At 52.9% G+C, this 25,649-nt stretch overlaps 10 protein-coding genes across 10 annotated transcripts; 1 reads left to right on the top strand and 9 right to left on the bottom strand.

The window, feature by feature from the left end:
- Positions 1–3: 3 nt before the first annotated feature.
- On the bottom strand, positions 4–3,631 carry J4E92_002482 (uncharacterized protein; the record flags this gene model as incomplete). The annotated part of the gene is made up of 4 exons (XM_051493885.1): positions 4–2,067; positions 2,122–2,129; positions 2,629–3,391; positions 3,443–3,631. The coding sequence occupies 4 exons, from the start codon at positions 3,629–3,631 to the stop codon at positions 4–6; spliced, it is 3,024 nt and encodes a 1,007-aa protein (XP_051355564.1).
- A 304-nt stretch (positions 3,632–3,935) lies between these two features.
- On the bottom strand, positions 3,936–4,686 carry J4E92_002481 (uncharacterized protein; the record flags this gene model as incomplete). The annotated part of the gene is made up of 2 exons (XM_051493884.1): positions 3,936–4,233; positions 4,298–4,686. The coding sequence occupies 2 exons, from the start codon at positions 4,684–4,686 to the stop codon at positions 3,936–3,938; spliced, it is 687 nt and encodes a 228-aa protein (XP_051355563.1).
- Positions 4,687–6,404: 1,718 nt separating this feature from the next.
- CRN1 (Coronin-like protein crn1) lies at positions 6,405–8,560 on the top strand (the record flags this gene model as incomplete). Its single annotated transcript, XM_051493883.1, has 7 exons — positions 6,405–6,438; positions 6,493–6,521; positions 6,574–6,633; positions 6,683–6,825; positions 6,878–7,024; positions 7,071–7,532; positions 7,579–8,560. The coding sequence occupies 7 exons, from the start codon at positions 6,405–6,407 to the stop codon at positions 8,558–8,560; spliced, it is 1,857 nt and encodes a 618-aa protein (XP_051355562.1).
- Positions 8,561–9,716: 1,156 nt separating this feature from the next.
- On the bottom strand, positions 9,717–10,084 carry J4E92_002479 (uncharacterized protein; the record flags this gene model as incomplete). Its single annotated transcript, XM_051493882.1, has 2 exons — positions 9,717–10,050; positions 10,080–10,084. The coding sequence occupies 2 exons, from the start codon at positions 10,082–10,084 to the stop codon at positions 9,717–9,719; spliced, it is 339 nt and encodes a 112-aa protein (XP_051355561.1).
- A 578-nt stretch (positions 10,085–10,662) lies between these two features.
- On the bottom strand, positions 10,663–11,670 carry J4E92_002478 (uncharacterized protein; the record flags this gene model as incomplete). The annotated part of the gene is made up of 4 exons (XM_051493881.1): positions 10,663–11,088; positions 11,144–11,386; positions 11,438–11,541; positions 11,598–11,670. 4 exons carry the CDS (start codon positions 11,668–11,670, stop codon positions 10,663–10,665), a joined length of 846 nt encoding a protein of 281 aa, XP_051355560.1.
- Positions 11,671–14,534: 2,864 nt separating this feature from the next.
- Positions 14,535–15,675, bottom strand: J4E92_002477 (uncharacterized protein; the record flags this gene model as incomplete). The annotated part of the gene is made up of 2 exons (XM_051493880.1): positions 14,535–15,276; positions 15,533–15,675. The coding sequence occupies 2 exons, from the start codon at positions 15,673–15,675 to the stop codon at positions 14,535–14,537; spliced, it is 885 nt and encodes a 294-aa protein (XP_051355559.1).
- A 1,739-nt stretch (positions 15,676–17,414) lies between these two features.
- J4E92_002476 (uncharacterized protein) lies at positions 17,415–18,469 on the bottom strand (the record flags this gene model as incomplete). The annotated part of the gene is made up of 2 exons (XM_051493879.1): positions 17,415–17,774; positions 17,831–18,469. The coding sequence occupies 2 exons, from the start codon at positions 18,467–18,469 to the stop codon at positions 17,415–17,417; spliced, it is 999 nt and encodes a 332-aa protein (XP_051355558.1).
- Positions 18,470–19,404: 935 nt separating this feature from the next.
- On the bottom strand, positions 19,405–20,122 carry J4E92_002475 (uncharacterized protein; the record flags this gene model as incomplete). The annotated part of the gene is made up of 2 exons (XM_051493878.1): positions 19,405–19,471; positions 19,710–20,122. 2 exons carry the CDS (start codon positions 20,120–20,122, stop codon positions 19,405–19,407), a joined length of 480 nt encoding a protein of 159 aa, XP_051355557.1.
- Positions 20,123–21,678: 1,556 nt separating this feature from the next.
- J4E92_002474 (uncharacterized protein) lies at positions 21,679–22,307 on the bottom strand (the record flags this gene model as incomplete). The annotated part of the gene is made up of 5 exons (XM_051493877.1): positions 21,679–21,681; positions 21,735–21,890; positions 21,943–22,052; positions 22,108–22,197; positions 22,253–22,307. 5 exons carry the CDS (start codon positions 22,305–22,307, stop codon positions 21,679–21,681), a joined length of 414 nt encoding a protein of 137 aa, XP_051355556.1.
- A 964-nt stretch (positions 22,308–23,271) lies between these two features.
- Positions 23,272–23,933, bottom strand: J4E92_002473 (uncharacterized protein; the record flags this gene model as incomplete). The annotated part of the gene is made up of 2 exons (XM_051493876.1): positions 23,272–23,882; positions 23,927–23,933. 2 exons carry the CDS (start codon positions 23,931–23,933, stop codon positions 23,272–23,274), a joined length of 618 nt encoding a protein of 205 aa, XP_051355555.1.
- Between the last annotated feature and the right edge of the window lie 1,716 nt (positions 23,934–25,649).

The following is a 25,649-nucleotide window of genomic DNA, read 5'->3' as shown; positions in this document are numbered from 1 at the left end:
TATTCAAGCAGACGCTTCACCAAGTTCATCGACAGGTACCCAAAGCACCCTTGCATCCCTCTGCAGGCCCTCCCCATCCAACTGCCTCTTCACAACCACGATGACCATGATGTCTCTCTTCGGCAACGGCTTGAGATCCCACCCCAGGACTTCCGGCCTCTGAACTTCATCTGCAAACGAAACGTTCCACTCCAACTTGTTGGCTTTCTCGTGAAATACCGCCTCCCCGTCTACGAAGACCTCCAGTGACGTTGCTGGTGATGGATGATCAGAGCTACCGTAGGCGACCATGGAGACTTGGATAATGAGGCCCAAGATAGCGTTGGTTACAGCTGCAACGGACTCAATAAGAGACTTGTTTTTGGGTGGCGGGGAGAATGCCTTTCGGATGATATCGGTGGGTAGGGCGGTAAGAGGAGGCGGTATACGTCTCTTGGTCGCCCGTTCAAACGCATATGCATACTCCAATAGCTTCGTATCTTCGTAGGCTTTCCCAGCGAATGTGATGTTCACAGGCATGTTCTTGTCGCTCATGACACCCATGGGTACACTAACAGTAGGTACACCGAGATGCCTGATCGCGCGATTACCGTTGGAGTATTTTACGCCATTCTGGAGACTATGTGTCGTGCTGTCAATATCGAATTCAAGATCTGCGAGACCGACGTCGCCTTGCGCAGGAAATGCAACGACATCCAGCCCATTTTTGTCCATCCAATCTTCTAGATCGCGTTTCCTTTGGGCTTCGAGAGCTTTGAGAGCTTGCTCCATACCCTGAATGTCATGTATACTCCCATCCTGGACCATCTTGGGCAGACCGGGGTAATCAATCCAATTTCTCACTTCGAGAAAGCGATCCGGCTTGTAGCCTGGTGGCTTTGGGAATAGCATCGCAGGATCTTTGATGTCGGCTAAGCACTTGATGTTGGAATCGTTGTTGTCTACGAGAAAAGCGTTCCACGCTTGGGCGATAAGAACGCCTCGCTCGAGGAGGTTCCAGTTCGCGGGATGTCCATCGACGTTGTTCGCCTCACCTGAACGGGAGTCGTTTTCGTAATTTGTTATTAGAGGGAAATCAGTATAGACGATTTCTGCCCCCATAGACTTAATGTCTTCCGCTGCCTGTTGCCATATTGCGACGACCTCTGGTGAGACGTAAGGATGCTTTGCGTGCGGATCTGAGTCTTTCTGGCCAACGTACATCTTCGGCACCCCGACCCTCTTATCTTGCAGCGCTTCGCCGTTTCGTAGAGTAGTGTAATCGATTGAAGGAGGCTGAGGTATCTGCACATGCTTTTGTTCGCGTATGAAGTCCCCTGATGTGTCTTCATCTGGAGTAGCGATGACATTCAGTATCTCCAACATGTCGTCCACCGATCGCGCATACGGAGTTGGCACATCGCATGTGATGTACAAAGGCCACAACCCGCGACAGCTCAAGAGCCCCTTCGATGGCGTGTAGCATACGATGGCGTTGTTGGACGCTGGACTTCGTCCGCTGCTGACGGTCTCGCTACCCATGCCGAAGACTGCCATGCTGGACGTCACAGACGTTGCAGCACCATTCGACGAACCAGATGAGAACGCGCCAGTGAGGTACTTTGAGTTATACGGTGACTCTGCACGACCATACATGCCTCTCTGCATACCACCCGCAGCCATCGGTGGCATGTTAGTCTTTCCAATCAAGATCGCTCCCGCAGCTCGAAGCTTCTCAGCGATTGCAGAGTCGCCGCTTGACATGACACCTTTCAGAGCAGGTGAGCCATCTGTGACTGTCATGCCGGCAACTTTGTAGCTGTCTTTGATCGTATAAGGTATACCTTCCAAAGGTCGAGGCTTGAGACCTTGGGCACGCCGAGCATCGGAAGCTGCTGCATCTTGGAGGACCTTCTCGTTGAATACCGTAAAGGCATTAAGACCTTGGATAGTGTCGAACTTGGCAATGCGATTCAGACAGCTGATGACAAGATCCACGCTGGTAATCCGTTGTTCGTCGAGAGCTTCTAGATGATCACCGATACTAGCTTCGACAATGTTAAAGTCTTGAGGATTTAGACCAAGACTCTAGATCAGGAAATGAGTCAGTCAATGTCATGCCGTTGGTGGTCGCGAACATACACTATTGCCTGCCATGTTTCAGGAACAGCTTAGCTCAACGAAGGTGTTCCAAGAGGTAGTGAGTCCCAATTCTTGTGGGCGTGTGGTGACGCCAGCGTTGTCGATTGTATGTTCGTGGTCCCAGGCGGGAGCAGGATGGGCCGACGTAATCGTGTCTGGGAGATAGTCACTTCCCCACTTCTGGATAGTCGGTTGGGCTTTCCCTGTACGGCTAGCTCCATGTAGTGTAGAAGCAGGTGCGTTCCGTATCCATTCCGCATACGGCTTGTATCGCTCATAAAGATGCGTTTAGGGCAGGCGCAATCGCCGCGGCAGCACATGGTCACCATGACCGGACTGTGGAAAATGACATGGACGACGTAAGGGCTCATACTGCTCGAATACCTCAACTGTCAAAAAAGCTAAACGCTCGAATATATGTAAATTGTGCCGAAACCCAGTAAGCTCTCTTACCATGGTAACAAATCCCCTAGGCTGTACTTGCCCAGAGCGCCTTGAACCTCGTACTTCCAGCCACCAAACCACAGGCACCCATCCATCCCAGATTCCAGCCTGGCAACCCTCCAGTCGTGCTGCTGAAGTGCAGCGCCATGGGCAACCACGCGCTTGCGATAACGAAGTCGGTCCACCACCTGTTGTCAAACTTCTTGTCCTCTTCGTCTTGGTATTCTGCGATTGCACGGCCATCGGCAACCATCTGCTGCCTAGTCGCCCTCCTGCGACCCTCGAGCTGCCACTCGCGCATCAAGCGGAGGAAGTCGCACGACACGCCGCCTAGCCAACAGCGGTAGGCATACAGGTATAAACGCGCAGTCGTCGAATCGCCGCGGTTGAGGGTGGAGATGAAGCGGGGCGAGATGACGCCCGAGTCGGCGAGGAGGGAGATGTTCTCTAGGGCTTGGTAGGAGAAGTAGCTGCTCGCCTGCAGCATGGCGATGCGGTGCAGCACGACATCTGTGCCGGCTTTGGGGCCTGAGGCTAGCGAGCGCAACCAGGCGTACAGCGGGAAGAGACCAAACAGCCTCAGCGTTGTGCGCGCTTTCGAGATGAGGACGGCGAGCGCAGCGATGGGCGGCACCGTGCCGTTGTTCAACAGGGTTGCGGCGGAGATCTTTGCATCGTCGCAAGCGGGGCGGATCAGCGTGAGGAGCCGTGTCGCGAAGCTGGAAATGGACGGCGATTTGGTCTGCACGTAGGCGAGGATGTAGAGGGAGTAGTTGAATGTGGAGAGGAATGCGGAGAGGCCGCCTGGGGAAGCTAGGAGTCTGCCCTACATTAGCTCATGCCTCTGACCCTCACAACGACACACGCTCGACCTGACGTACTTGTTCAGCCTCAGAATCGTTTGGTCCACTTTCTTGACGCCTGCAAGCAAGTCGGTCCTGTCCAGGTCCCTCGGATCCGCCCTGGGTGCGGCATCCGCTATCTTATCCACCATTTCCTTGACGTCAGGGGTGTCAGTCACATTGGACGCTTCGGGCTGGGTGGGCTTCTCGGTTTCGTCAGACATGGCGAGATTGGTCCGTATATGTAATGATGAGCATGCAGGAGGTCAGGAAGTCTGGGTAGAATGAGGTAAAGGGTATGCTTCTCCGCACGCAAGCCATGGGGAGCTCATTGCCGCTATCCCCGTGAGCCGAGGCACTGCCACCAGCGGTGTGCCATCCTCTCAACACCACCTGCATCGTGCTTTTTGACTTGGATCTTTTTGAACTTTGGTTTTTGTTTGCGATACGGGCGCAAATCTACAGACATGGACGCGCTTTGAATTGTATTATGAGCGGGAACCCCCGTCTCTTGCGCTCCGCACTTCATCAAACGCCTTCGACGAACCCCCGGGTTCCACGCCGCTCCACATCCTCTGCATCAAGCCTCTTGATCACATCCTCAATCTCCTCCCAAGCTGCGCGCCCTCGTTCCCCGGATTCGCTCTTTATCGCATCTAGCGTTCGTCTTCGCCGCTCCTTGGGCTCGCTCCTGAGTTGAGTGAGGAACAGGCGTTTCGACTCTTCGAGCTGGGTGCGAGCTTTGTCTAGCACTTGGTCCATCGGCTTATTGTCTTGCTCAACGTCATTCAATCCACTCTCGAGAAATAGTAGACTGATGCGTGGACTGAGCGTTAGCTTGTTATTCCTCTCACTCTATGGGAAAATAGAGGACTCCCGTCAAAACATACCGCATCTGCGCCAGACTGTATAGCTTCTCTTCTATCTCAGCTCTGTCCCAGGTGCTCCTTGCCTGCCGCCATACCAGATGCCATTTCCCTGTTGCGACATTGCCAGGAAGCTTCCTTGCTATCTCCTTATCGAGATCGTCGAGCCGTTTGAAGAACTCAGTGCTGATAGCGTCTCTGCGTTCTATCGACCATGCAAAGTCTCGTAGTCGTGTTGCTTGCGCCTGCACTGCAGCCCAGTCGCTATCACTTTTCACTCGATAGAGCGCAGCCACCTGGTAGAGAGTGCCAGCTATCAGAATGTACGCGAATGTTAAGATGGAAAGGACGTTGGCGGTAGAAGAGAGTGCGCTGTCGCGACAGTCGCACGTGCTGTAAAGTGGTGTCTCCATGAGGTTGATATGAGACACGTCGATGTAGGTCTCACGAACGGCGGATCGGTGACTCGAGGAAGGCTGGGGAGCTTCCATTCATTCGAGAAGTTCCGCGCCAGCTTACTTGCGATAGTAGACTGCATAGTGACTTGCGTCGGTGTTGGTTCGGTTGCGGATAAGTGCCTGCAGCATGCATGTGCTCAGCCTTGTCGTCCAAGTCTTGGGTAGGTGTATGGCCATGTTTTCCAGTTCACCTGTTTACGCTACCGAACGATCCCAGTGTCTCGAATAGTTTCAATATCACACAATGTAGTGAAAGACATCACAGGACATGAGACCGCTCAAAGCTATGCTATTAGCAAAGCTAACGTGTTGTGACAAAGACATACTTGAACAATGCCAGCGCAAACACTACGAAAACAAATCTCCCACCCGTGGCCTGTCAGGGGGAATCTTTATCTTGCACGTCGAGATCAACCACCTGAAGAGCCATAATTCGAATCTGCACTCACTGCCGGCCATGACCATTCCACAGATGCAGGGCGCTAAAAGGGCGGGGGCGCCTCTGATAGATGGAGACCAGCACGCACCAGATACTACCAGTGCACCAGAGCAAGCAGTCAAACGAGCCAAAAAGCACCCGTTCGACACCCTCGCGCTCAGAAAGATGGGATACGACTTTAAAATACCAGCGATCATTGCCAGAATCCGTACTAATTCCGCTCAGCCCTTCGACGTGGGCGTGGGGTTAGGGGTGATGCTGTACCACATCGTTCCGTTGATATCAACGCACTTGGAAAATCCTATGGAGTTCCACAACAAGGCGCCAACAGCCTTGCAATGGGCAACTGAATTCGTCGAAGCAGTTGATCAGTATATCGCCTACTTGCGTCTTACGGATGGTTGCTCGGAGAAATTCCCTAATGATGCAACCGTCGATCGCAAGCGTCGACGGCCACGGCGCAAATACATGGGGCGGTATACCCACCTCGTCGAGAATGCTTATAAGAATCATGTCCGCGAACACCTCTGCGACGTATTCCAATCGTGGAGCAAGGAGCAAACACAGCTCTTCAACAAGGGTATGGATAAAGCTCTCTCGGGAATACAGTGGGTCGTCTACCCGCAAGAAAATGTGGTTCTGGCTGCTGGCGACGACGAGTGGACGATTTGGCTTCGCGGAAGGTGCGAAGAACTAGGCATGATTGAAGCAAGGGCGGAGAGGAAGGTGTTTGAGGATATTTAGGGACGGGTCTGCCTGAATATGGTTTGAGTGTTTGTTGGTAGTAGTAGTAGACGCAAAGTATTGACCACGGACAGTCGAAGGAAACTAGCACAAGAAGAAATGTGAAAACAGAAGTTGCATTCTCGTGACCTCGGGACCGGCCTCAGTCATCTTGTGCTAAGTCGTTAGTTGGAGATCGTGCTGCGAACATGCGGTTGCTGGGCTGGGGCTGCATAAACAGCTGCAAATTGGTGGATTTGCAGGTGGAGTGGTGGAGTGACGAGGGTGACTAGGGACCGTTGGCGAGATTGGAGCGGGCATCGCGGGCCCACCGCCAAGGCGCCTGCATAGGCATGCTGGGGGCAACTGCGTCCCAGGACTCGAAACACGCGCTCGAAACCGTCGCATTGCCCTCGCACCCACCGCAGCGCCTCTTATAGCCCAACGCCCGAGGCCCGAGAGTCTGTCATTCCTACACTCGCCACCACCCCCGTCACTGCCACCCGCAACCATGGCCGGCCGATTTGTGCGAGCGTCCAAGTACCGTGAGTGTTGATGTCCAACGCCCGCCAGCCCAACATGCTAACAACGCCTGCCAGGCCACGTCTTTGGCAAGGGCACCAAAAAGGTACGCTCCAATGCCATCTAGCTAGCACGCACGTGTACTGACAGTCGTGCAGGAGCAATGCTACGATAACCTCCGCATCTCCAAGAATGCGTGGGACACCAACCTGATCAAGGTCAGCTCTCCCGCACGCGACCCCGTCGTACTTGCGCTCACCCCCCTAGGCCAACCCCGAATACATCTCGGTCAACTGGGAAGCCAGCGGCGGTGGCGCCTTTGCCGTCATCCCCATCAATGAGCGCGGCCGGGCTCCCGACCAGCTCCCTCTCTTCCGCGGCCACACTGCCGCCGTCCTCGACACCGACTGGTATGGCCGCACATGGCATGACAGGGCCGAGTACGACGCTAACTGCGCGCAGGTCTCCCTTCAACGACTCTCTCATTTCCTCGGCCTCTGACGACGGCAAAGTCGGCATCTGGAAGGTGCCCGAGAACTTCACCCTGCACACCGATGCCGAGGAGCCCGCTGATGTCGCGCCTGTCGCCAAGCTGAGCGGCCACATGAGGTACGCCGATGCGCTCGGTCGAGATTCGCATCTAACACTGCCACAGGAAGGTCGGCCATGTCCTCTTCAACACCGCCGCCGAGAACGTCCTCGCCAGCGCGTCTGGCGACTACACCGTAAAGCTCTGGGACGTCGAGGCCGGTCTGCCACAGCTCACGCTCAAGCACAACGACATTGTCCAATCGCTCTCATGGAGCGCCGACGGATCGCTCCTCGTCACCACGAGCCGCGACAAGAAGCTGCGCGTATGGGATGTACGCCAGGAGAAGCCCGCCCAGGAGGTTCCCGGTCATCCTGGTGCCAAGAACAGCCGCGCTGTGTGGATGGGTGAGACCGACCGTATCGCGACCACTGGCTTCTCGCGCATGAGCGACCGTCAACTCGGTCTCTGGGACCCGCGCAACCCCAAAGAGCCCATTGGCGGCTTCCAGATCCTCGACTCCATCTCCGGTGTCTGCATGCCCTTCTGGGACGACGGTACACAGTGCTTGTACCTCGCCGGCAAGGGGTACGTCTGACCTCCCAATTTTATGGCCATAAACTAACTTGCGCAGTGACGGCAACATCCGCTACTACGAATACGAGAACGACAAGTTCGAGTACCTCTCCGAATACAAGTCCGGCGACCCTCAGCGCGGTATCGCCTTCCTTCCCAAGCGGGGTATCAACCTGCACGAGAACGAGGTCCTGCGCTGCTTCAAGACTGTCAACGATGCCTACGTCGAGCCCGTATCATTCATCGTCCCCCGCCGTTCCGAGATGTTCCAGAGTGATATCTACCCGCCTACGACAGGTCTGAAGCCAGGTGTTTCGGCTGCCGATTGGTTCAGCGGAAAGACTGCAATGCCGCCCAAGATTTCACTTGAAAGCGTCTATGAGGGCGAAGCCCCCAAAGAGGTGGAAAACGACTACAAGCCTTCCCAGCCGGCCACCAGTCAGCCATCCCCCGTCAAGGCCGAGCCGCCCAAGCCTGCGCCCGAGCCCATACCTACACCAGTCGCTTCTCGTGGTCCACCCCCATCTATGAAGGACAACAAGGATTCTATGGCGTCGGCAGCTTCCAAATTCGCGGACAAGGATGCTTCGGACAACGAGAGCGCGTCGAGCTTCGAAGAGATTCCCAAGCCAGCAGAGCGCCGCACTTTCACTGCTTCCCGCCAGGAAGAGAAGGTTAAGGGCCCCACTATCTCCAAGGAACCTGAGAGCGCCAAGTCCACTCACAGTCCCACACCTGCAGCATCCTCTACACCCACCTCATCTGCTGCACCTGCCTCTTCTACGCCCACTGCGGCCGCTACGACTTCCACACCTAGCGCCGGTGGCCCTGCTTCCGCTCTCCGCGATGCACTAGGCGACATCAAGTCACAGCTTGAGCAGCAAAACAGGGTCATGTCGGACCAAACCGATCAAATCGCACTCCTTCTGCGCGAAGTCTCGATGCTCAAGACCAAGGTTGCCAGCTCCGAGCCCTCGGACCGTGAAAAGGATGAGCGCATCAGGCAGTTAGAGCTCGAGCTTGAGGAAGCCAGGTCTTGAACATGAGGACCTTAACTTTCTCATGCTTGGTGCTGACGCTGTTAGAAAACTGAACGAGGACTATATGTATCTGATCACTCATCAGGGTGTTGCAAAGAAATCGTCGTTTGGATAAGATCTCAGGGATATGAGTGGCATTATCCGGCTGGCGAGCTGTTGGTAGGGGCCGATGTACGATGATTGGGGGCTGTTCTGTGTATGCGTATCGTCTGTCTGTCGAACTTGCTTTCGTTAGCAAGGTGTTTGGGTTAGCGGCATTGTATGGCACAAAATTCATTACTTCTAGTTTAGTGACTATTTTCCCGCGGCCTCGACATCTGGACATCCGCTGAAAATGTACGCGCAATTTCTAGCAATCCTGTTGTTGGTTGACTCGGCAACATGGTCGCCATAACTAACGCTCCTGACCTTCTAATCTTGCACTCTCCAGGGCTTGCCTTCTTCTTCCCACCGTTAATTCTCCCTAACCATCTCGTCTCAATCTTCACACGTGGCGCGTTGCCAAGCCTGCCAACGTACGCAGACCGACTGCACCAAATTTATTGTTACCTCCATACAGAGCTCAACCGTCCCTGTACTTCGCGCCCGTCCACGGCTCACCATGGCAGCGTATATCAACCTTGACTTGCAAGGTACGTTACCAGTACAATATTATACACGGTCTGTTCTTCTAACGTAGAACGAGGGGCCTTCTATTTTGCCGGACATCGTTCTGCCGAAGATGACGCCATGCTGCAACTATTTTCGAGCAGGCTTGCGGGCGTAGCAAGAGGTGCGTAGTACCATCATCGCCCGGCATAGACGGCAAAAAGTGCTCATAGACGTAGAATCTACTTTTGATGTTTTGTACTCGCAGGTTGCCCGGGATTGGCAACAGCGGGACGACCTTCTCACACCCTTTAACGACCGCCGATGGAGTCACGTTAGAGCGGTCTGGACCTTTGACCTTGATCGCGATATTCTGCGATTGGACCAGACAGATCGCAACCTTTGGGTTCCTCTCGACCTTGTTCGCCAGCGTTCCATAACCATTTCCGATTTCGAGCCTTGCGAACCACCGCCGACACTTGCCAAACATGCCTTGCGATCCGTCTACTCAGCACGCCGCCCAGTGGTGTTCTGGAAAATGAGACGCAAGAACATCGACCTGCCGCGCCTACAGCGGCGCAAGGCTTTCGTCTCTAGGATACTTGCCGACTTTGCATTTCAGTGGAGGCATGTCCTTTGCGGTCGTTACAACAACTCTACGTTCCGGAGGCTTTCCACTGCTATTGTCAGGATTGTTACCCTGGACTTTGCCGTCGAAGAAGCAACGCTCGCACACCAAAGCATTAGCCGCTACCTGGTCTGGATAGACAATCTCCCAGAGTGGGACTTTGCAAGTGGACACATTGTTAGGGTCGGTGGAACGGCCATCGTCATATGCCAGCATACTCCGCACGCGGTCACGCTGATTCGAAATGATTTCAGGAAGCAGATTGTGTCTACTCCTGGTTCGGTGGAAAGAACTTCCACTTACCTCATTCTCTCGGTGCGGGAACTTATTCTGTTTCGGATAAGCAGGGATTTCGAAAAATATACGGAACCCATGCGTCTATTTGACGGGGTGCATCCTCCATCTGAAGAAGCTATCGAGCTACTTCTCCAAGCCACGCAGACCAGCCCCACTATGGCTCCTCTTCGCAAGCTCCCCGTTGAGCTGCAGGATGCGATCATTGACAAGGTATCAGAGGAACCGGTTGAGAGCGCCAGGGTTGGCTGCTTACTTGATGCTGGATCAGTTTTTACGTGGAGATACAACGACCGGAATATTGAAAGACAAGTCAGCCATCTGTCTAGGACGCCTTTGTCACATATTTACTTCGGTGGCTACCCTAGTGGTATAGCATATAAGTAAACGTGTTCAAAATGTCCGTTGTCAGATATCAATCTGATCTATTAATCCATCGCACAGTAGGAAGCTTGTCGGTTATATTGATCATCCACGGATCATGAACCGTACCCGTAGTAAAGTGATAGTTGCAAAAGAGTCAGACCTTCCTAACTAATGATACACCCACAACATCTCAACGCAACAACGTGAACCTTGATCGAGACGTGCCTCAACCAACCTGCATCCCACCCGGCAACGCTGTCAGCCAACCCTCAAAATTCTCGCCAACCATATCCTTGACATTGCACTTATTCTGCGTCGCAATGTTCTGCTTCTTCAGCGTTGGCGCCGACACATAATTATTCCCATCCATAGCCTTCTGCAGCGAGTCATCCTTCCAGCCAAAAAGGTAGTCCGCATGCGTCGAAAACCCAGTCGCGTCGCCGCTAGACCAGACAAAAGGCTGGCTACCATCGCTTGGCCAGTCGGCCTTGTTGTTGAACTGCTTCGTGTCCCAGACCGTCTCTAGCAAGATCTGAGGCAGGCGAACGGGGTGTGTAGATGGACATGCGCCGCCATTTTCAAATGTACCCGTCGCGGGATACGAGACGTGTTCGCGGTGGTTTGGTGAGTCGAGGTTCACGCCGTCCCAGCACTGGAAGCAGTCAGTAAATACATGCAACGTACAATCGCAAAGTCGGAACTCTTACAGTTGGAAACCGATGGTTAATCATGATGCCGGCCGGGCAAGGCTGCTTCGGGAACTCGAGTGTTTCAGGCTCCCGGGTACCCTCGTTTTGCATGCAAATATATGTCAACTGTCGAAAGTCGCGCGCTTCATCGCGAGAACGGTACGAGACGTCGCCGATCAGCATGCGGAAACCGGGCTTGAAGGCTGTTACTTTTGTGGTTTGCGAGGTGCTGAAGAGGGCGTCGGTCATGTAGTATACAACCTGCATGCATGTTAGGCGTTGTCTGTGATGGGGTAAGAAGAAGGTGCGTACCATGCCGCCGTTGGTACCTTCCATGCCTTGTTGCGCTCGTTGGGGTACGCGTTTGAAGGTGCCGTTCTTGGCTTTGAAATACACGACTGCGGTCCAGTAGTTGCCTACAGTCATCTCATTAGCGTCTCTTCGTCATCTAGAACTGTGTTGTAGTCCTCACTCAAGTCTTCGGAAAACTCGCATGTGGTGCATGTCGATTGTGTCGCCAAATCATGGCCTTTGGCTGGATCCATGGTGACGTTGAAGGAGTTCTGACGGTGTCAGCAGTAGAATGCTTGTTTGGAGAAGGGCTTTCTTACACCTCCGATGATCTGATGAAGATGTGGCGAGGGATTCGAGCCTGGGTTCACCAACGGGTCAAGTCTCTGGACTGTCAACTGCGCGCAGCCAAAGCGCAAAAGGCCTGCTTTCGCAGTCGCGACGAACCCGAAGGCACTTATGAAGGTGTGTAGTTTCATGTCGTTAAGTTCCTGTGATCTCCAGCGTTCCGATGTTATCGACAGCTACCAAACAGCAGTCTGCAGCCCATGGCAAGTCTACCCTTCATACTATGGGTGCTACGACTTGATGTCCAAGATACTACCAACTGCCGTTTTTCACGAGCATCGATGCGAAGAGCCGAAGGCCATGGTAATGTAAGCTAATATCGCGTAGCGAATGCGAGCTCAGATGCCAAGGAAGATCGAACGTCGTCTTTCCATGAAGGTGGTCATTCATCTGAAGCCTTCAAATGAGCAGACGCCTGGACAAAGTGTGTTCTAGAGTTGTTGAAGGACAAAAGCTGAAAACGAGCACGACGCGGGACGATCCGTCCGATGCCTGTAGAATATGCAGCTGACCGTAGGTGTAGCCAGCATTCCTTCTCCTCCAAGATACCACGAGCTGCATGATACTTCCGAATATATTGTTCCAAGCAAACGGCACGAGTCGCAATCGGATACATGAGTCCGGGATGCGCAGCGCCAGTGACGTTCGATAACAGATGCTTGACAGCAGAGCAAAGCGGCACCACACAACGACAAACACTTCCCAACCAAGCACTCTCACCTTTTTGAATCACCTGAATCCGTAATGATGCTCTTTCTCGCCGTCCTGGCAACTCTTCTCGCTCTCAGCGCCGCCCAAACATACCCAGAGTGCACTGCCGAAGTCGCACGGAGCGACGACTGCGCCGCGGTCATCAACGCAAACGCCTGCTACAACAAGTTTCGGTGGAATGCTCAGACATTGACATGTATAGATGGAGATGATAACGCGGTAAAACAAAAGAAGGTAAGGCATCCAACGGCTGACGATGGAGATTATGGCGCTGACCGGCGGTGCATGACAGGTGTGCGCTTGTTGCAGCTGCGTCGGAAAAGTCATGTGTGACTGGGCGACGAAGCAAAAGTATTGTTGAGATATTGGAGATTGCTCGGGTTGCGTTGAGGCGTAGGTAGTGAAGGATGCATAGAATTATTATCCAGTCCTCATACATTTGGGCACATTGACTTCCAAGGTTTCCTATGACTGTCGCATGATCAGCACTCTTTGGGTACTAAGACAGTAGCTCGAACCAAGATCGGGCTCTAGGCTGTGTTAGAGTCGTACTCTACTTTCGTTGAAGACAATAGCATGAGGGTATAACTGTCGTTTCCGGCTGCTGTCCTGACTCAAGTAAAGCGCGCAACCCCAAGCATACCCAGGTAACACTTGCTGGCCGCCTGGCCGCCTGGCTTCCTGAATGACAACGAAAACATATACGATACCTATCACTGTGCTGCCAGGGATAGCGACATCATGTCTCATATCCTGCAAGAACACAAATCAGATATTGAAGTGTTGTAGAGCTAGAAGTATACCTAGGTACATATTCTTGGAAGCCGTTTAGTTGTTGAGATTGAATAGCGTGTATGCAGCAAATGCGATTAGGAATTATTGATACGTAGCCACATTCAGTGATGCTCTAGTATGCGTTGCGAGAGCTGAATACGATCTGTAAGGGGTTCATGCGCCTTGCGATATCTGCATCATTGCGGCACGGGAGCCTTGGCAAGGCTGACAGCCACCGCAACCAGCCGCCTAGTGATTAAGGGGGCCATGAAGCTTTCTGTTGAGATAGTTCTTGCTTCTGTACTCCCTCTCCGCCAACTCTACGATGAAGGCGTTCTTATGCCTGTCGTACCTAGCGGCGTCTGTTTTAGCCGAGTTCACAAACCCCAACTGGATTAACGGGAAGAGATTTTGGTCCAAAGGCGAGGAGATAACTATCCGATGGGACGACAATTGGCCGAATTGGGGTGACGGGCCCGTCGGCGACGAGTCTCTCCTTGATCTCTGGATTACAGGCTATGCCAACGACGCATTTGTGCGAAAACTACTTGGTACGTTGTAATCGACGTTGTTCATCCCGCAGCCCCTAAAAACTAATCGATATTCGCAATAGAACTAGATACGACCGATGTGCGGCAAGGTGGGCAATGGAACTGGACGGTCGATGTCCCCGACGATCGCGCCAACGGCAGTAATCATGTGTTTCGATGGAAAGAGCATCGCGACGATGATGTATGGGATAACTATTCGTGGGGATATCGGAGCATGATGTTTGCGGTCTCCAGAGCTATTGAGCCTTCTTCGTCGTCATTCACAACCACATCGAATTCAGGAGCAGAGTCCACGGCTATCTCGAACAGCATGACCACTTCGGACCGCGACTTATCCAACCTACCCCGTGAAACCTCGAGCCCCGAGAATACACCGTCAGGCAACGATAGAGCTCCGCGCGGTACAAGTCCAGGTGTGATTGCAGGTGCGGTAGTTGGTAGTCTGGTCGGTCTCTTGGCTATTGTCGCGGCTTTCGTTCTGGGTCTAAACAGAGGGAAGACAAGGGAGAAGGGAAAAGCGATCATCGATAACTCTGGCGATAGGGCGCAAAAGGATACGCCTGCTTCTGCGACAGCAACGCCAGCACCGATTGAGTATAATAAAGGGCGCTACAAGACGAGCGATTTACCCGAGTGGGTTGTACCGAGATAATTAGGGACTGAAAGACATGCCTGTCGCCATAATGATGGCCACATTCGGATTTGTGCGTACATAGTCCCACTCTCAGCAAGTCTCACCAGATAGTGTATCCCCCATCCACGATAATCTCGCTACCCGTGACGTAGCTGCTAGCATCACTGACCAACCAGACGGCCGCCCCGCGGAACTCCTCTGGCTTGGCGATCCTCTTCATGGGAATATCCTTCAACCACTCTTTGCTCAGCTTCTCCATCTCTTCGCCCTCGTTAGCCTCGGTCTGGATATATCCCGGGCTCAGTGCATTGACGCGGATGCCGTGCGGCGCCCACTCTGACGCCAGTGACTTCATGAGATGGGCCGATGCAGCTTTGGAAGCGTTGTATGCCGACTGCTTCTGCGGGCGGTTGACAATGGAGCCGGACATTGACGAGACGATCAGGATGCGGCCATCGACCTTGTTGTCGATCCACCATTTACCTGCTGTGCGAGAGAAGAGGAAGGTTCCAGTCAGATTGACGTCGATCATTCGTTTGAAGTCTTCGAAAGGGTAGTCCTCGGCTGGTGCGCCACCAGTAATACCAGCATTCGTAACGAGGATATCCACGGTCCCAAAGTCTTTGACAATCTTCCCCCACGTAGATTTGACGCCTTCCTCGGACGATGTGTCGCATTCGTAGCCATGCACCTTCGGGGGCGAGAGGCCCTGATTCTTAGCCTCTTCAATGAGGGCACTGGCTGATTTGTCGGCGCCTTCTTGTTTAAGGTCTACAATGGCTCCATGGGCGCCGGAAAGGGCGAAGGCGGCGAGGATCTGCTGACCAAGACCTTGAGAAGCACTGTATGGCACATTAGCTTGATTGTAACTGTGTTTGGTTTCTCGTGAGAGAGACACCAGGGGTAGCTAGGACTCGTATCGCATTCTGCTGCATACACCAGTAAATGTTGACAAGTGAATACTTTCGAAGATGATGTATGCTTCTACGCAGGAAAAGTTTGCGACACGGATCGTAGCCACCGATAGCGCGGGTTGGTGGTCTCATACCCGGTAACTATAGCAAGTTAGCTAGCTTGTCAAGAGACGCTCTTGACTACCTACCAACAGCGACCTTGCCCTCAAGCGAGAAGTCAGGCAAAGTCCTGCGCTGTGTGTGAGCAAAGCGAATAGTAGGTCTCAATAGATGCGAAAGCGTCTTCGAAGTCCTCAGGATAGCATCGCGGGCGACATACGGGGGCATTTTGAACGTTTGATTCTGTGATATGAGTAAGTGGGAGATGAATTCTGGTATCAAGAAAGCGTGGAGCTGTATGCTGTAAGACTGGAAGAGCCCGTGAGGCTCTTTTGGTTGTTGCAACGTTTACCAGGTATGCTCTTGTGATGGAGGAATTACGTCACTTTTGCGTACACCTGTGCTCAACCGAGTCATGCCCGGGATGTTGTTACTTCGCGGCTAACAAAGGTATGAACAGGTAGGAACTTGATATAGCGAGGTTTTGAGGTATGGCAATAGCGTTGCAGGTCAGATGGGAATCGATGAGGTAGTGATTCGAGAGCACAGCAATTGGACTCAAGCCAAGAGAAAACAGTGGCTATATTCAACGGGTTGTAGCAAGCCTTCCTATGACGATGTTCGCTAGCTGACAGCACCTAGGTGTCCTTCAAGAAGTCGGTCGTAACATCGTGACCGAGTATGAGGTGTCCTCGCCCTACATGACGGTGCACCAGCAGGACTCGTCGCAACCGCAGCAGTCGCACGACTCGCCGCACTTCGGGGCTGGCGAGGGCTTGATGATAGTCGAGATGGAAGAGGCGACACTGGCAGGCATCTTGATGGTATTCGTGTGGAGGTGATACTGGACGGAGTGTTAGTTATGTAGCTGGTAGCATACCTGGATCACTTACTGTGATAGTCTTGTTGGATGTGAAGAGAACCGAGAGCCCAGGAGTCAAACGTGCTGTATTTGTGTGTGGGTGCGGTAGGTGAAATTCGTAGATAGCGATCTCAAAAGGTGGTGGGAAGTGAATGTTCGTCTTCGCGGATGTCCACGACCCTTTATATCACTAGGTTGCAGGTCAGCAGACGTGACAGTCTTCCCCAGCTCGATGATTCCAGGATAGTAGCTTCCGTCATTGCGGCCTGCGCGCCTTGTCATTCGACCTCGCCAGTGGCACACATCAAGCCCTGACCCTCAGGCATGCATGCCCATGTTTCAACGTCTGCCAGTTGTCAGGCCTGGGACTGGTCGCTCGGCCCTGCTGCACCGCCTCACCGACGCCGCTATCTCTCGAGCAAACCCAAGATGCAAGTCCGGACGGTGTGACAGATGAAAACGGCCGCGGTTGGGGTGGCTCAGCTTGCTCACGGTCATGTCTCATTGGTTCTGATTGGTGTCACGTAGACGTTTGTCGTAACAATCTGCATTAGAGCATGCCAACCCTTGCGAGGTGCATGCACTGATTGCGTGGCTAAGCTCAACTAAGCTTTGTGGCGCCAATAAATCCCTCACAAAATCAAGGAACAAGCTTTGCCAAGCGGCAGCTGAGAGCTTGGCTGTGAATGTGTCGTGCCGGGCTTTGTGGGTCGGTTCGTCTGCAAGTCCAGTTTAGACACTCGGCTGTGCCACAATCGACGTGGTGTATGGCGTCGTGTTGCAGTGGCTGCGTACCCGTTGGACATGGCGCTGAGGTTCGGCTGAGGCCACGCGTCGTAGCGGTGTCTCGGGTGGTGCTTATACGCGCTCGACTCTGCGGGCCGATATTAGAGACATGAAGACGCGTACAGTCATGGGAGGGTAAAACTGCGAATCGATTATAGAGCGTTTATCGCTTCGCGCACATGGTGCGCATCGTTACTAAGTCATGATGAGGGATTCGAGAGGTTGGTGGAGCTGCGATTGAGGCTTCCCCAGCTTCCGGCGATCGCGCCGACTGGCACTAAGAGCGCCCACAGACGTCCCTGACAACTCAACCTCTCCTTTACAACCCCATCGGCACATCCTCTCTGTCCAGCCCACACCATTCGACGCTCCTGGACCACAAGGCTTGTTGTATATCCACATCTAAACTGTCCTGTGAGCTCTCGACTCTGTTCTTCCCTTCGAAGTACCCCTCCTGCCCATCAAATCTGTCGGCTACTGCCACATCTACGAAGGCGATTGCAGCTTGCTCGACGGTCACCAATCGAGGCTGGAAGTAGCCAATCAACGGCAACAACCAAGTCACGACCGTAGCCATGATCTGAATTGTTCGCGGAACGTGCGGCTGGTGGAACGCCCGCGATGTAATCAGATCCAGAGGATCCACCGCAACTGCGCGGATGGACTCTACATCTTTCTTCTGATGAAACAGTTAGGCTGCAAGCCAAGCAGCGTCTTCGACAACGGGAGACTTACTGCTTTCAGGCGACGATTGAGCTCGTACATCACCATGATGGAGACCAACTTGCTCACAGCATATCTTTGGAAGCCTCGTCCCAACTCTTCGCCTTCCTTATCAGGTTCTGGATGAACCAATAGTTCCAAATCGTTTGGGATATGGGTTGGATATTCCTTGACGAGTTTTGCTTCCTCCGGTCGATGTGCGCCGCTGCCCGAAAAGACGATACGGCCATGAACTGGGTCCATGGCACTCATGAGCCTGCAACACAAAGCAAAATGTGCAAGATGGTTGACCGCAATCGACATTTCGTATCCGTCTTTCGAATACTTCGGCCCGCCGGACAAATTCCATGTCATCGCATTGCAGATAATCGACCGGATGGGTGGAAGCTGCTTGCCCTCAATCTCAACAAGGAGCGCTCTGCTGAATACCCGAACGTTTTCCAGCGAAGAGAGATCGAGCTTTCTTATAGACACTTGTCCGTTGGGGTGCTGGGCTACAAGTTGACGAAGTTTTAGCGTGTTTGCATCTTTCTCTGAATCGTCTCGGACGGTAAGAACCAGGTTGAAGGATGAGTATGCTTCCAACAGGTACTTGACTGATGGTAAAGCAAGCGAACCGTTTGCGCCGGTGATTAGGACTGTGCCTGCCATGATACGCGTAGGAACGAGCGGATGAGAGGAGTGTTCTGGATGTGAGAGAGGCTTTGCAAGACGGCGCGTCAAAGGTGTCTTCATTGTTCTTATCTACCCTTTAGGCGCGGTTGCTGACAGGCGAATACGCCCCGTCGTGCACCTCGATGCCGGCCTACCGTCTCGCAGCCATCAGTATACATGTCGTCCCGGGATGGGATCTCCCCCCCAAACACAGCAGGCTCAAATATTCGTGACTGTGTACGCGCAAACAGTCATGAGGTACACTACGAGTCCTGTTTTCCTAACCCTCACAGTCGGTGGTAGTGTGGCCCAGGTCGCGTGCGTTCGCTAGTCGCGCCGCCCCTCAACGGCACCTCTGTAACTCCATGGCGTGCATCCTTCCACTTTGCGCATGGGCCACGGGCTAGGCAACACCTCTGGTCGCGGAGAGTTACCACATGCAAGAGGAAAAATTGAACTGCTCCGCAGACTACATCAGGATATCGCGAGCAATCTAGAAAAGTTGGTGGTAATGTAGGCTCCACGGCGTACATTTTTTCCCTAGGTTGACGTGGATGTGTCGCATTGCGGCCGGCCCCCGAGCACGAAGGATCAAAATGTCTGTTTGGCGACAGCAACCGGCTCCACTTTGCCACTCGTTCCCTTTTGGATACGACCCCGAACATCCTGCGATCTGAGCAGTGCAACCCAGGGTCTTTCTCCCGCAACCAAGTGTAGCCGGTCGCATAAGTCGGTCATTCAGTATGTATACTCACTGATGACACCGCAAGCTATGTAGACACTGTATTTGTGATGATTTCTACGGATTATTGGAGTGATTTCTGGCCTGCGGAGCATAGCTAGAGGAAGCGTAAAGGAATCAAGCGAATTATCTAGGTTCCCTTCTACCCCGAAAGATGACACTCCCATGACATACATACGCACGACCAGGACTACAAGACTGCGTCCATGTCCTGCGGCTCCACAAATTGAGGCCAGTCAAGAGCCAATTCCCACCAACTAAGTTACAGTGATGCTGCTACTTCCACTTGGCAGCAGCGTCCCGTTCGCAAATCCCTCCGTACAAAGAATCATATAGTCGTGACCGCCCAACCTCATCCCAGCCTTGTTCCACGCGTCAAAATGCTTCTGCGTAGTGATTGTACCGCCAACCCTTTTCTCTGTTCTCACCGACCAGAACTGTGTAAAGGTACGAGTCCCCTCAATAGACGGTTTGTTTACGCGCTGGCTAGTGTACAGATCGTAGGTGCCTTCTTCAAAAGTGAAGTTGCCTTTGCGCGTCCAAGGCTCACCTGGGGCGAGGACGTCGTACGACTCGATGATGTAGTATTCGATGAGAGGGTTGCGCGTCCAGCCATAGAGGGCGAGGTAACCAGGACCCTTGGCGTCGTATGTACCCGAGTATTTGACTGTCCTAGTGCGATCCATTAGTACAGCTCTCGAAATCGTCTTGGACCCGTTGCTGCTCTTACCTCGAACCCCCAGGCTTGAAACCTGTGCCAGCAACGAAGCCACCACCAGACTGTCCTGACCAGTTGCACGTGTACTTTCCGCCACCTTGTTGGTTGCAACGGAACGAGCCACCTCCTTCGGACCAAAAGGAGTAGTAGCCACCTTGACGGGCTTCGAGCTGCTTCCCAACTGTGTCATGATTGATAATTGAAGCGATACCGCTCGGTGCAGTGAGAGCGAGAGGCAGACTGCCTAGCACGACGGCGGCAAAGACCGCAAAAGAGACCATGATGCTGAGGCTGAAGAGTAGATAGGACAACGTAGCTGGCCACCACTCCCGGCGGTCTGTATCTATAATATACCTACCTTACATGTAAGGGCCTAGTATGGGAGTCTTGGTATCAAGTGCGCGTGATTCTTCGCGCCTGTTTCTCATTAATCAGCCATTGTTGCGAGATCGCCTGGGGTTCATTGACAGCAGCGTATGCCAAGGACTGACCCGCCTCTCCCAGCAAGAGATATACTCTTCCAAGACTGGGGTGCATCTTCGTCAATATGTCCGATACTGCTGTGCCGGCTGTTCACTACCGAGCCAGGGGTGGTGCTTTCGAGCAGCCGTGAACACCAGACTTCGATCTGCTTTCGTTTGCACTTGTTATCTGCCGGTAGTGTTTGGTACGACGATGCCCAGGTGGTCGAAATGACAGGTACCTGTCACCAATCGTAGGTGATGATCGTCGGGTGGACACGTTGTTAATCAAGGAAAAGAGCATGTGGGGTATGGTATGCGATGAGGATGTTTCCACAGAAATTTAGCCGGGCGCTTCGATACCGTTCTGACTTCGTCACGGCTCAGAACATAGCAGATCATGAAGCCGGGCAGCTTGAATACAGTGTCGGAGCGATGACGAAAGGCGCAATGCGGAGACAGGAGACGCGTGCAAGCTTGCTCAAATCGAGTCTAGCGTGTTATCTTAGCTGATCGCCGAAGAACCCGCGAACGAGCTGCAATCTATGAACACGAACCAGACACGCCGTGCCTGCGACATCCCCGTTCTGAGCCCGGCCACTATATATGCAAAAGATCAGACCTCCATCAGTAGATACCGAGCTAGACCTCCATCTCGTACCCTGGCAGATGATCGAGCCACCCATCCACCTCTTCGTCGACGGAGCTGTCAACCGCGCACGCGTTCATCTCCTCCACAGTCTGAGTCTTCAGCACACCCTGAATACCCGGACTTCCACAATTATGGAACATGCAACTATCGTTCATCACCCGCTGCAAGCTGTCCCCCTTCCACCCAAACACGTAGTCTGCATGAGTACCGTAGCCCTTGCTATCGGAATAACTCCACACAAACGGCTGCGAACCATCGGTTGGCCACATGTCGGCGAAGGCAGTTGTATTCCACATTGTTTCGTATGCTAGCTGAGGCATTTTGATGGGATGCGATGCAGGACACGGGTCCGCCGGGCGGAAGCCGCCTCGTGTCGTCGAGAACATGTGGGATTGATCTAAAGATTGGTGTACGAAGTCAGTTTTTATCTCACAAGCAGTTCGCACAGGGAGATTACTGACGGTCGGGAGAGTCAAGGTCGACTCCGTTCCAGCAAGAGGGAAAATGGCTACACATGAAAGACGCAATTAGTAGGTTTTGTGGAAAAAGGAATGAGTTTCTCTTGGGAAAATACGCGCTGGCGGCAAGTGCGTAACACTTGTATGCAGGAGCATGCTAACACCGCAGGGAGACTTACTGCCATACTGTCAGTACCCTGATCATAATGTTTGCTCAGGACCATTACTTACCTGGATGGCCATGACACCGGCAGGGCAGGGCTCTTTCGGGAAGTCAGGAGTCTCATAACCTCTAGTGAGGATGGTTTGCAAGCACGTGTATGCCAGGCCCTTCTTTGTGCCGTTGAGTGTGTTTGTTGACGGGTTACCAACGGTCATGCGGAAGCCCTTGACCCAATTAATCGCTCGTTTCATCGACGGCCGAGATAGCATCACTCACCGGCGGAAAAGCTTTCACGGGATTGTCGAGGTCTGAGCTTTCGAAGTCTTTCTGGGTGTAGTATACCGTCATACCTCCCTTGATGTGGTCCGCATCTTGACCATCGAATCCTGTTAAGGTTTAGCCTTTCAATGTGCTCCAGTGTAGGCGATGTCGTCGGAATACCTAGCTGAGCGTTTGGATAGATTGGAACGCGTTTGTATGAGCCGTTTTGGTGTTTGAAGTACATCGCCGCGGTCCAGTAGTTGGAAAAGTCTACATTCAATGTCAGCAATTGTAAAGAAACTGGAGTGAGGAACGCATGACGTACCTTCAGTGTATGCGCATGTTGTGCAGCTGCCCTGTTCCCCAATATCACCGGCCATCGTAGCGTTGAAAGCATTACCGCCTGCGGAAACGTCAATGAGAGAACCAGAGGCTGTATCGTAAGTCCAGCCTACCGACGATCTGGTGTACCTTTGCAGTTGTGTTAGTATATGGTCGCCACTACGATCATAACACTAACATGAGACGAGGGTACACGGCCAGGCTCGACTAGCGGGTCCAGGCGCTGAATGGACACACTGCTGCAGCCAAAGCGGATCGCAGCTTGCACCGCGACAGCTTGGAAAAGGAGCAAATGTAACTTCATATTGTTGTATATATCTGTGTTTGATATGGTGATTCGAATGTCTCAGTGTCGATATACTGCGATGGGAATGGTTCGCAGTGGGTTTTGGAGGAGCATGTCCCACCGAGACAAATACATGCCGCTCTAGAAAATCCGTTGAGAACTTCTCGCATCGATGTATCCGATTCGCAGATGACAATGGTTCCAGCGCGCGACTGCCGGTGGGCAGCGCCAAGTCGTTGATGTTACTCTTCATATGCGCCGTCCTGTCGGGTACAGTAAGGTCAATGTGGGGCATGCTGGTGGGTTGATGCGATTGACTCCTCATGCCCGATGTGTCGCCAAAACTGTTGGCAAAACTTATTGCGATTCAGGGAAGCACAGCTGTCCACTCATCCGAGACGGTGCAAGGGAATCGGAACGGGAATGACAATCGCATGAAGAGGTGACGTCAATGTGAACAGGATCTTGGCCGAAAACATCAAGAGTCTACATAATGCATCCTCTGAGCTATTCGCAGATCTTAAGATATCAGTTAATCAAGGGCTGTCGGTCGCTGAAGATTACATGGGCTACGAAAGAGTTTCAATAGCAAAGAGAGGCATTTCGTAGGTATCAATGATAGCACATGCATCAATATGCGACACTCTTTTATCGTGATGTATCCAGCCTGCGCTTTCAGAACTTCAAGTTTACATAGTTGGCATAGTTCGGAGCCTTCAGTTGTTCAGCTCTCGAGCCAGAGCGGCAATGCGCATCTGCTCCTTATGCTGCCGCCTGAGATACTTTTGTTTCCTCAGGGCTACGATGCCTTGAATCCATCGCCTTGTCTTCTCACTGGGCGCACGGTTATCACCTTGATTCTGCTGCCCCATCGGCGCAGAATGGCCTCCAACCTCCTCCACTTCCAGCTCACAGTCACCTGCGAGTATAGCTTTCTCTTTGACAGATTCAGAGTTGCCTCCGAGTGTCTTCTCCTCCTCCACTATCTGGGAGTTACCTTCCAGAACTGGCTTCTTCGGTGCGGGCTGAGAGTTACCTCCCAGAACCGGCTTCTCTTTCCCCTTGACTTGCATGGGCTGGTGCTTGCCTCCGTCGGCCGGACCAAGCAAGTCTCCCACCTGCTGCGCTGTTCCTTCCCCGAGGTCGGCAAAGGGTGCATAGCCAGGGAAGTGTGCGGCGATGTCTCTCATGTTGGCCTCCATGTTCTGGACCACGATTTCCTGCTTGGCAATACACGCCAGCTCCTCTTCATCGAGGTCATCATAAGCATAGGCTTTAGCCAGTACTCCCATGTTGTACCTTCGTTTTCGGTAATTATCTTCGAAGTCTATGAAGAGTTAGCAGAGCTACTGTAAGGTGGGCATGGATTACTGACCATCTATGTCCTCGGTTGTAGGCACGCGAGCCCTGGCGATCGCATCCCGGCGGCTGCGTTCGCCCGACATCGTTGTGGGACGCGAGCGTCAATAGCAGAGCGAAAAGTGTCTTTGGTGGGTGAGTGCTCTGAGTGTGAGAGAGTCAATATTGCTGTTGATGTTGTTGACAAACGCTCGAAATAAGTGGGCCTGGACTAGCGCATGATGCGAAGGGAAGGAGCCCTGGAGCCTCGCGAGACAGGAAGAACGCCAGATATATGATGCCTCAGTTGATGGCTTCGATTTCCTATCTGAGATAGCTGTGTTGGATGAAGAGGATGTGAGCGTTGCTACGAGGCTTTCGGTTTAGTCCGGAAAGAACTTGCGCGCAAGATCCATGTTGAAGATGATATCAAGAAGAGAATTGAAAACCAGCGGAATTACTGACGGAATTATCTCATCATGGAGATTGGACGAGGAATTGGGAGCTAAGTTGTAACATAGGCGAAAAGGGAGATTTTGTTCGGTTGCTGGAATGGTCGACAGCCAGCGAGATGTCCTCTTGAACATGCAATGATGGTCTACGTGCGGTAGCGCATGATAGAGTTCAAAGCCCCAGCCTCATTCAGAATTGTTCGGTATCTGCCGGAATGCAAGATGTTGCGAATCGATTGTCAAAGTCGTCGAGATTCAATCACGCAGCAATATCAGAACCAAGCCACAGCTTCCTCGTGGCCACGCTTTTCCCTCCAGTCCTTCAGTTTGTGATTGACCACCCAAGCCGGTAGTGGCGTTCTCCAATCATCCACATCATACGGCTCGGCCCACAGCCGTCCATCAATATCTTCAGGCTTCCAAAGATGAGACATGTAGTCTACTCCAGCCTTGCTGAACAAGTAGCAGCCATATTTTAGACACCTGTGATGACGCCGCTGACGTCGCTGACTCCGATGCTCATCTTCGAAAATCGGTTCCTGCTCGAGACGGTACCCTTCGACCCGCTGTACGAGCTGCAACGTGTCTAGACAGGGCGGTGGCACGAGCATATATGGAGACATATCAAACCGTGCAAAGGTGTTGTTGTGATGTTGAAGTAGGGTTTGGGAGCGGTATTGATAGTCGATTCGGATGGTTGCTAGAAATGGAGCTTTCTGTGCCAGCACAGAGACAAAACGCCGCGTAGTGTTCCACGTCCACTCATTCAGGTCTTCATGACTGTTGGGGACGAGAATCGCGACGTGCCTGATGTAATGGCTGAAAAGTGTGTCTAAAGGTAGCGTGCGACGCTTGCGACTGGGTGGTGATTGATGCGGTGTATCTACAGGGCAGGGTCGTAGGCGGTCCCGATCGCAGATTGTGACGAAGACTCCTTGTTTCTCAGTGATTTCAAGAGACTCTTCTCGCAGACGAGGATGAGCATGAAGTAGCGCGAGAGTCGGTGCGTTGTGGACGCGGTACAGGAGGCAGAATGTAGGGAAAAGACTGGTTTCACACCAGTCAGATTCTCCTTCAGCTTGCAGGTACGAATATATCAAATCGCGCAATTCTCGAGGAAGAGTAAGGAGGGTGGAGGGTTGGGGTGCAGAGTCAGGCATGGTGATGATGGAGTACAAGTGGTGACAGCTGCGCTCGGTGGTGTCGAAGTTGCTTCAACGTGCAGGCCTAGTATGATGCTATCGGAGCTTACCGAACCTTGCACGTACCTTGGAAGTACCTAGGTAGTGGCATCGTGTGCGACT

Source organism: Alternaria infectoria (assembly GCF_024043175.1).
Source record: "Alternaria infectoria strain BMP 0036 chromosome Unknown scaffold_3, whole genome shotgun sequence".
Classification (NCBI taxonomy): domain Eukaryota; kingdom Fungi; phylum Ascomycota; class Dothideomycetes; order Pleosporales; family Pleosporaceae; genus Alternaria; species Alternaria infectoria.
The sequence above is the reverse complement of the archived record's forward strand: the minus strand, read 5'-3'. Positions and strand labels throughout refer to the sequence as shown.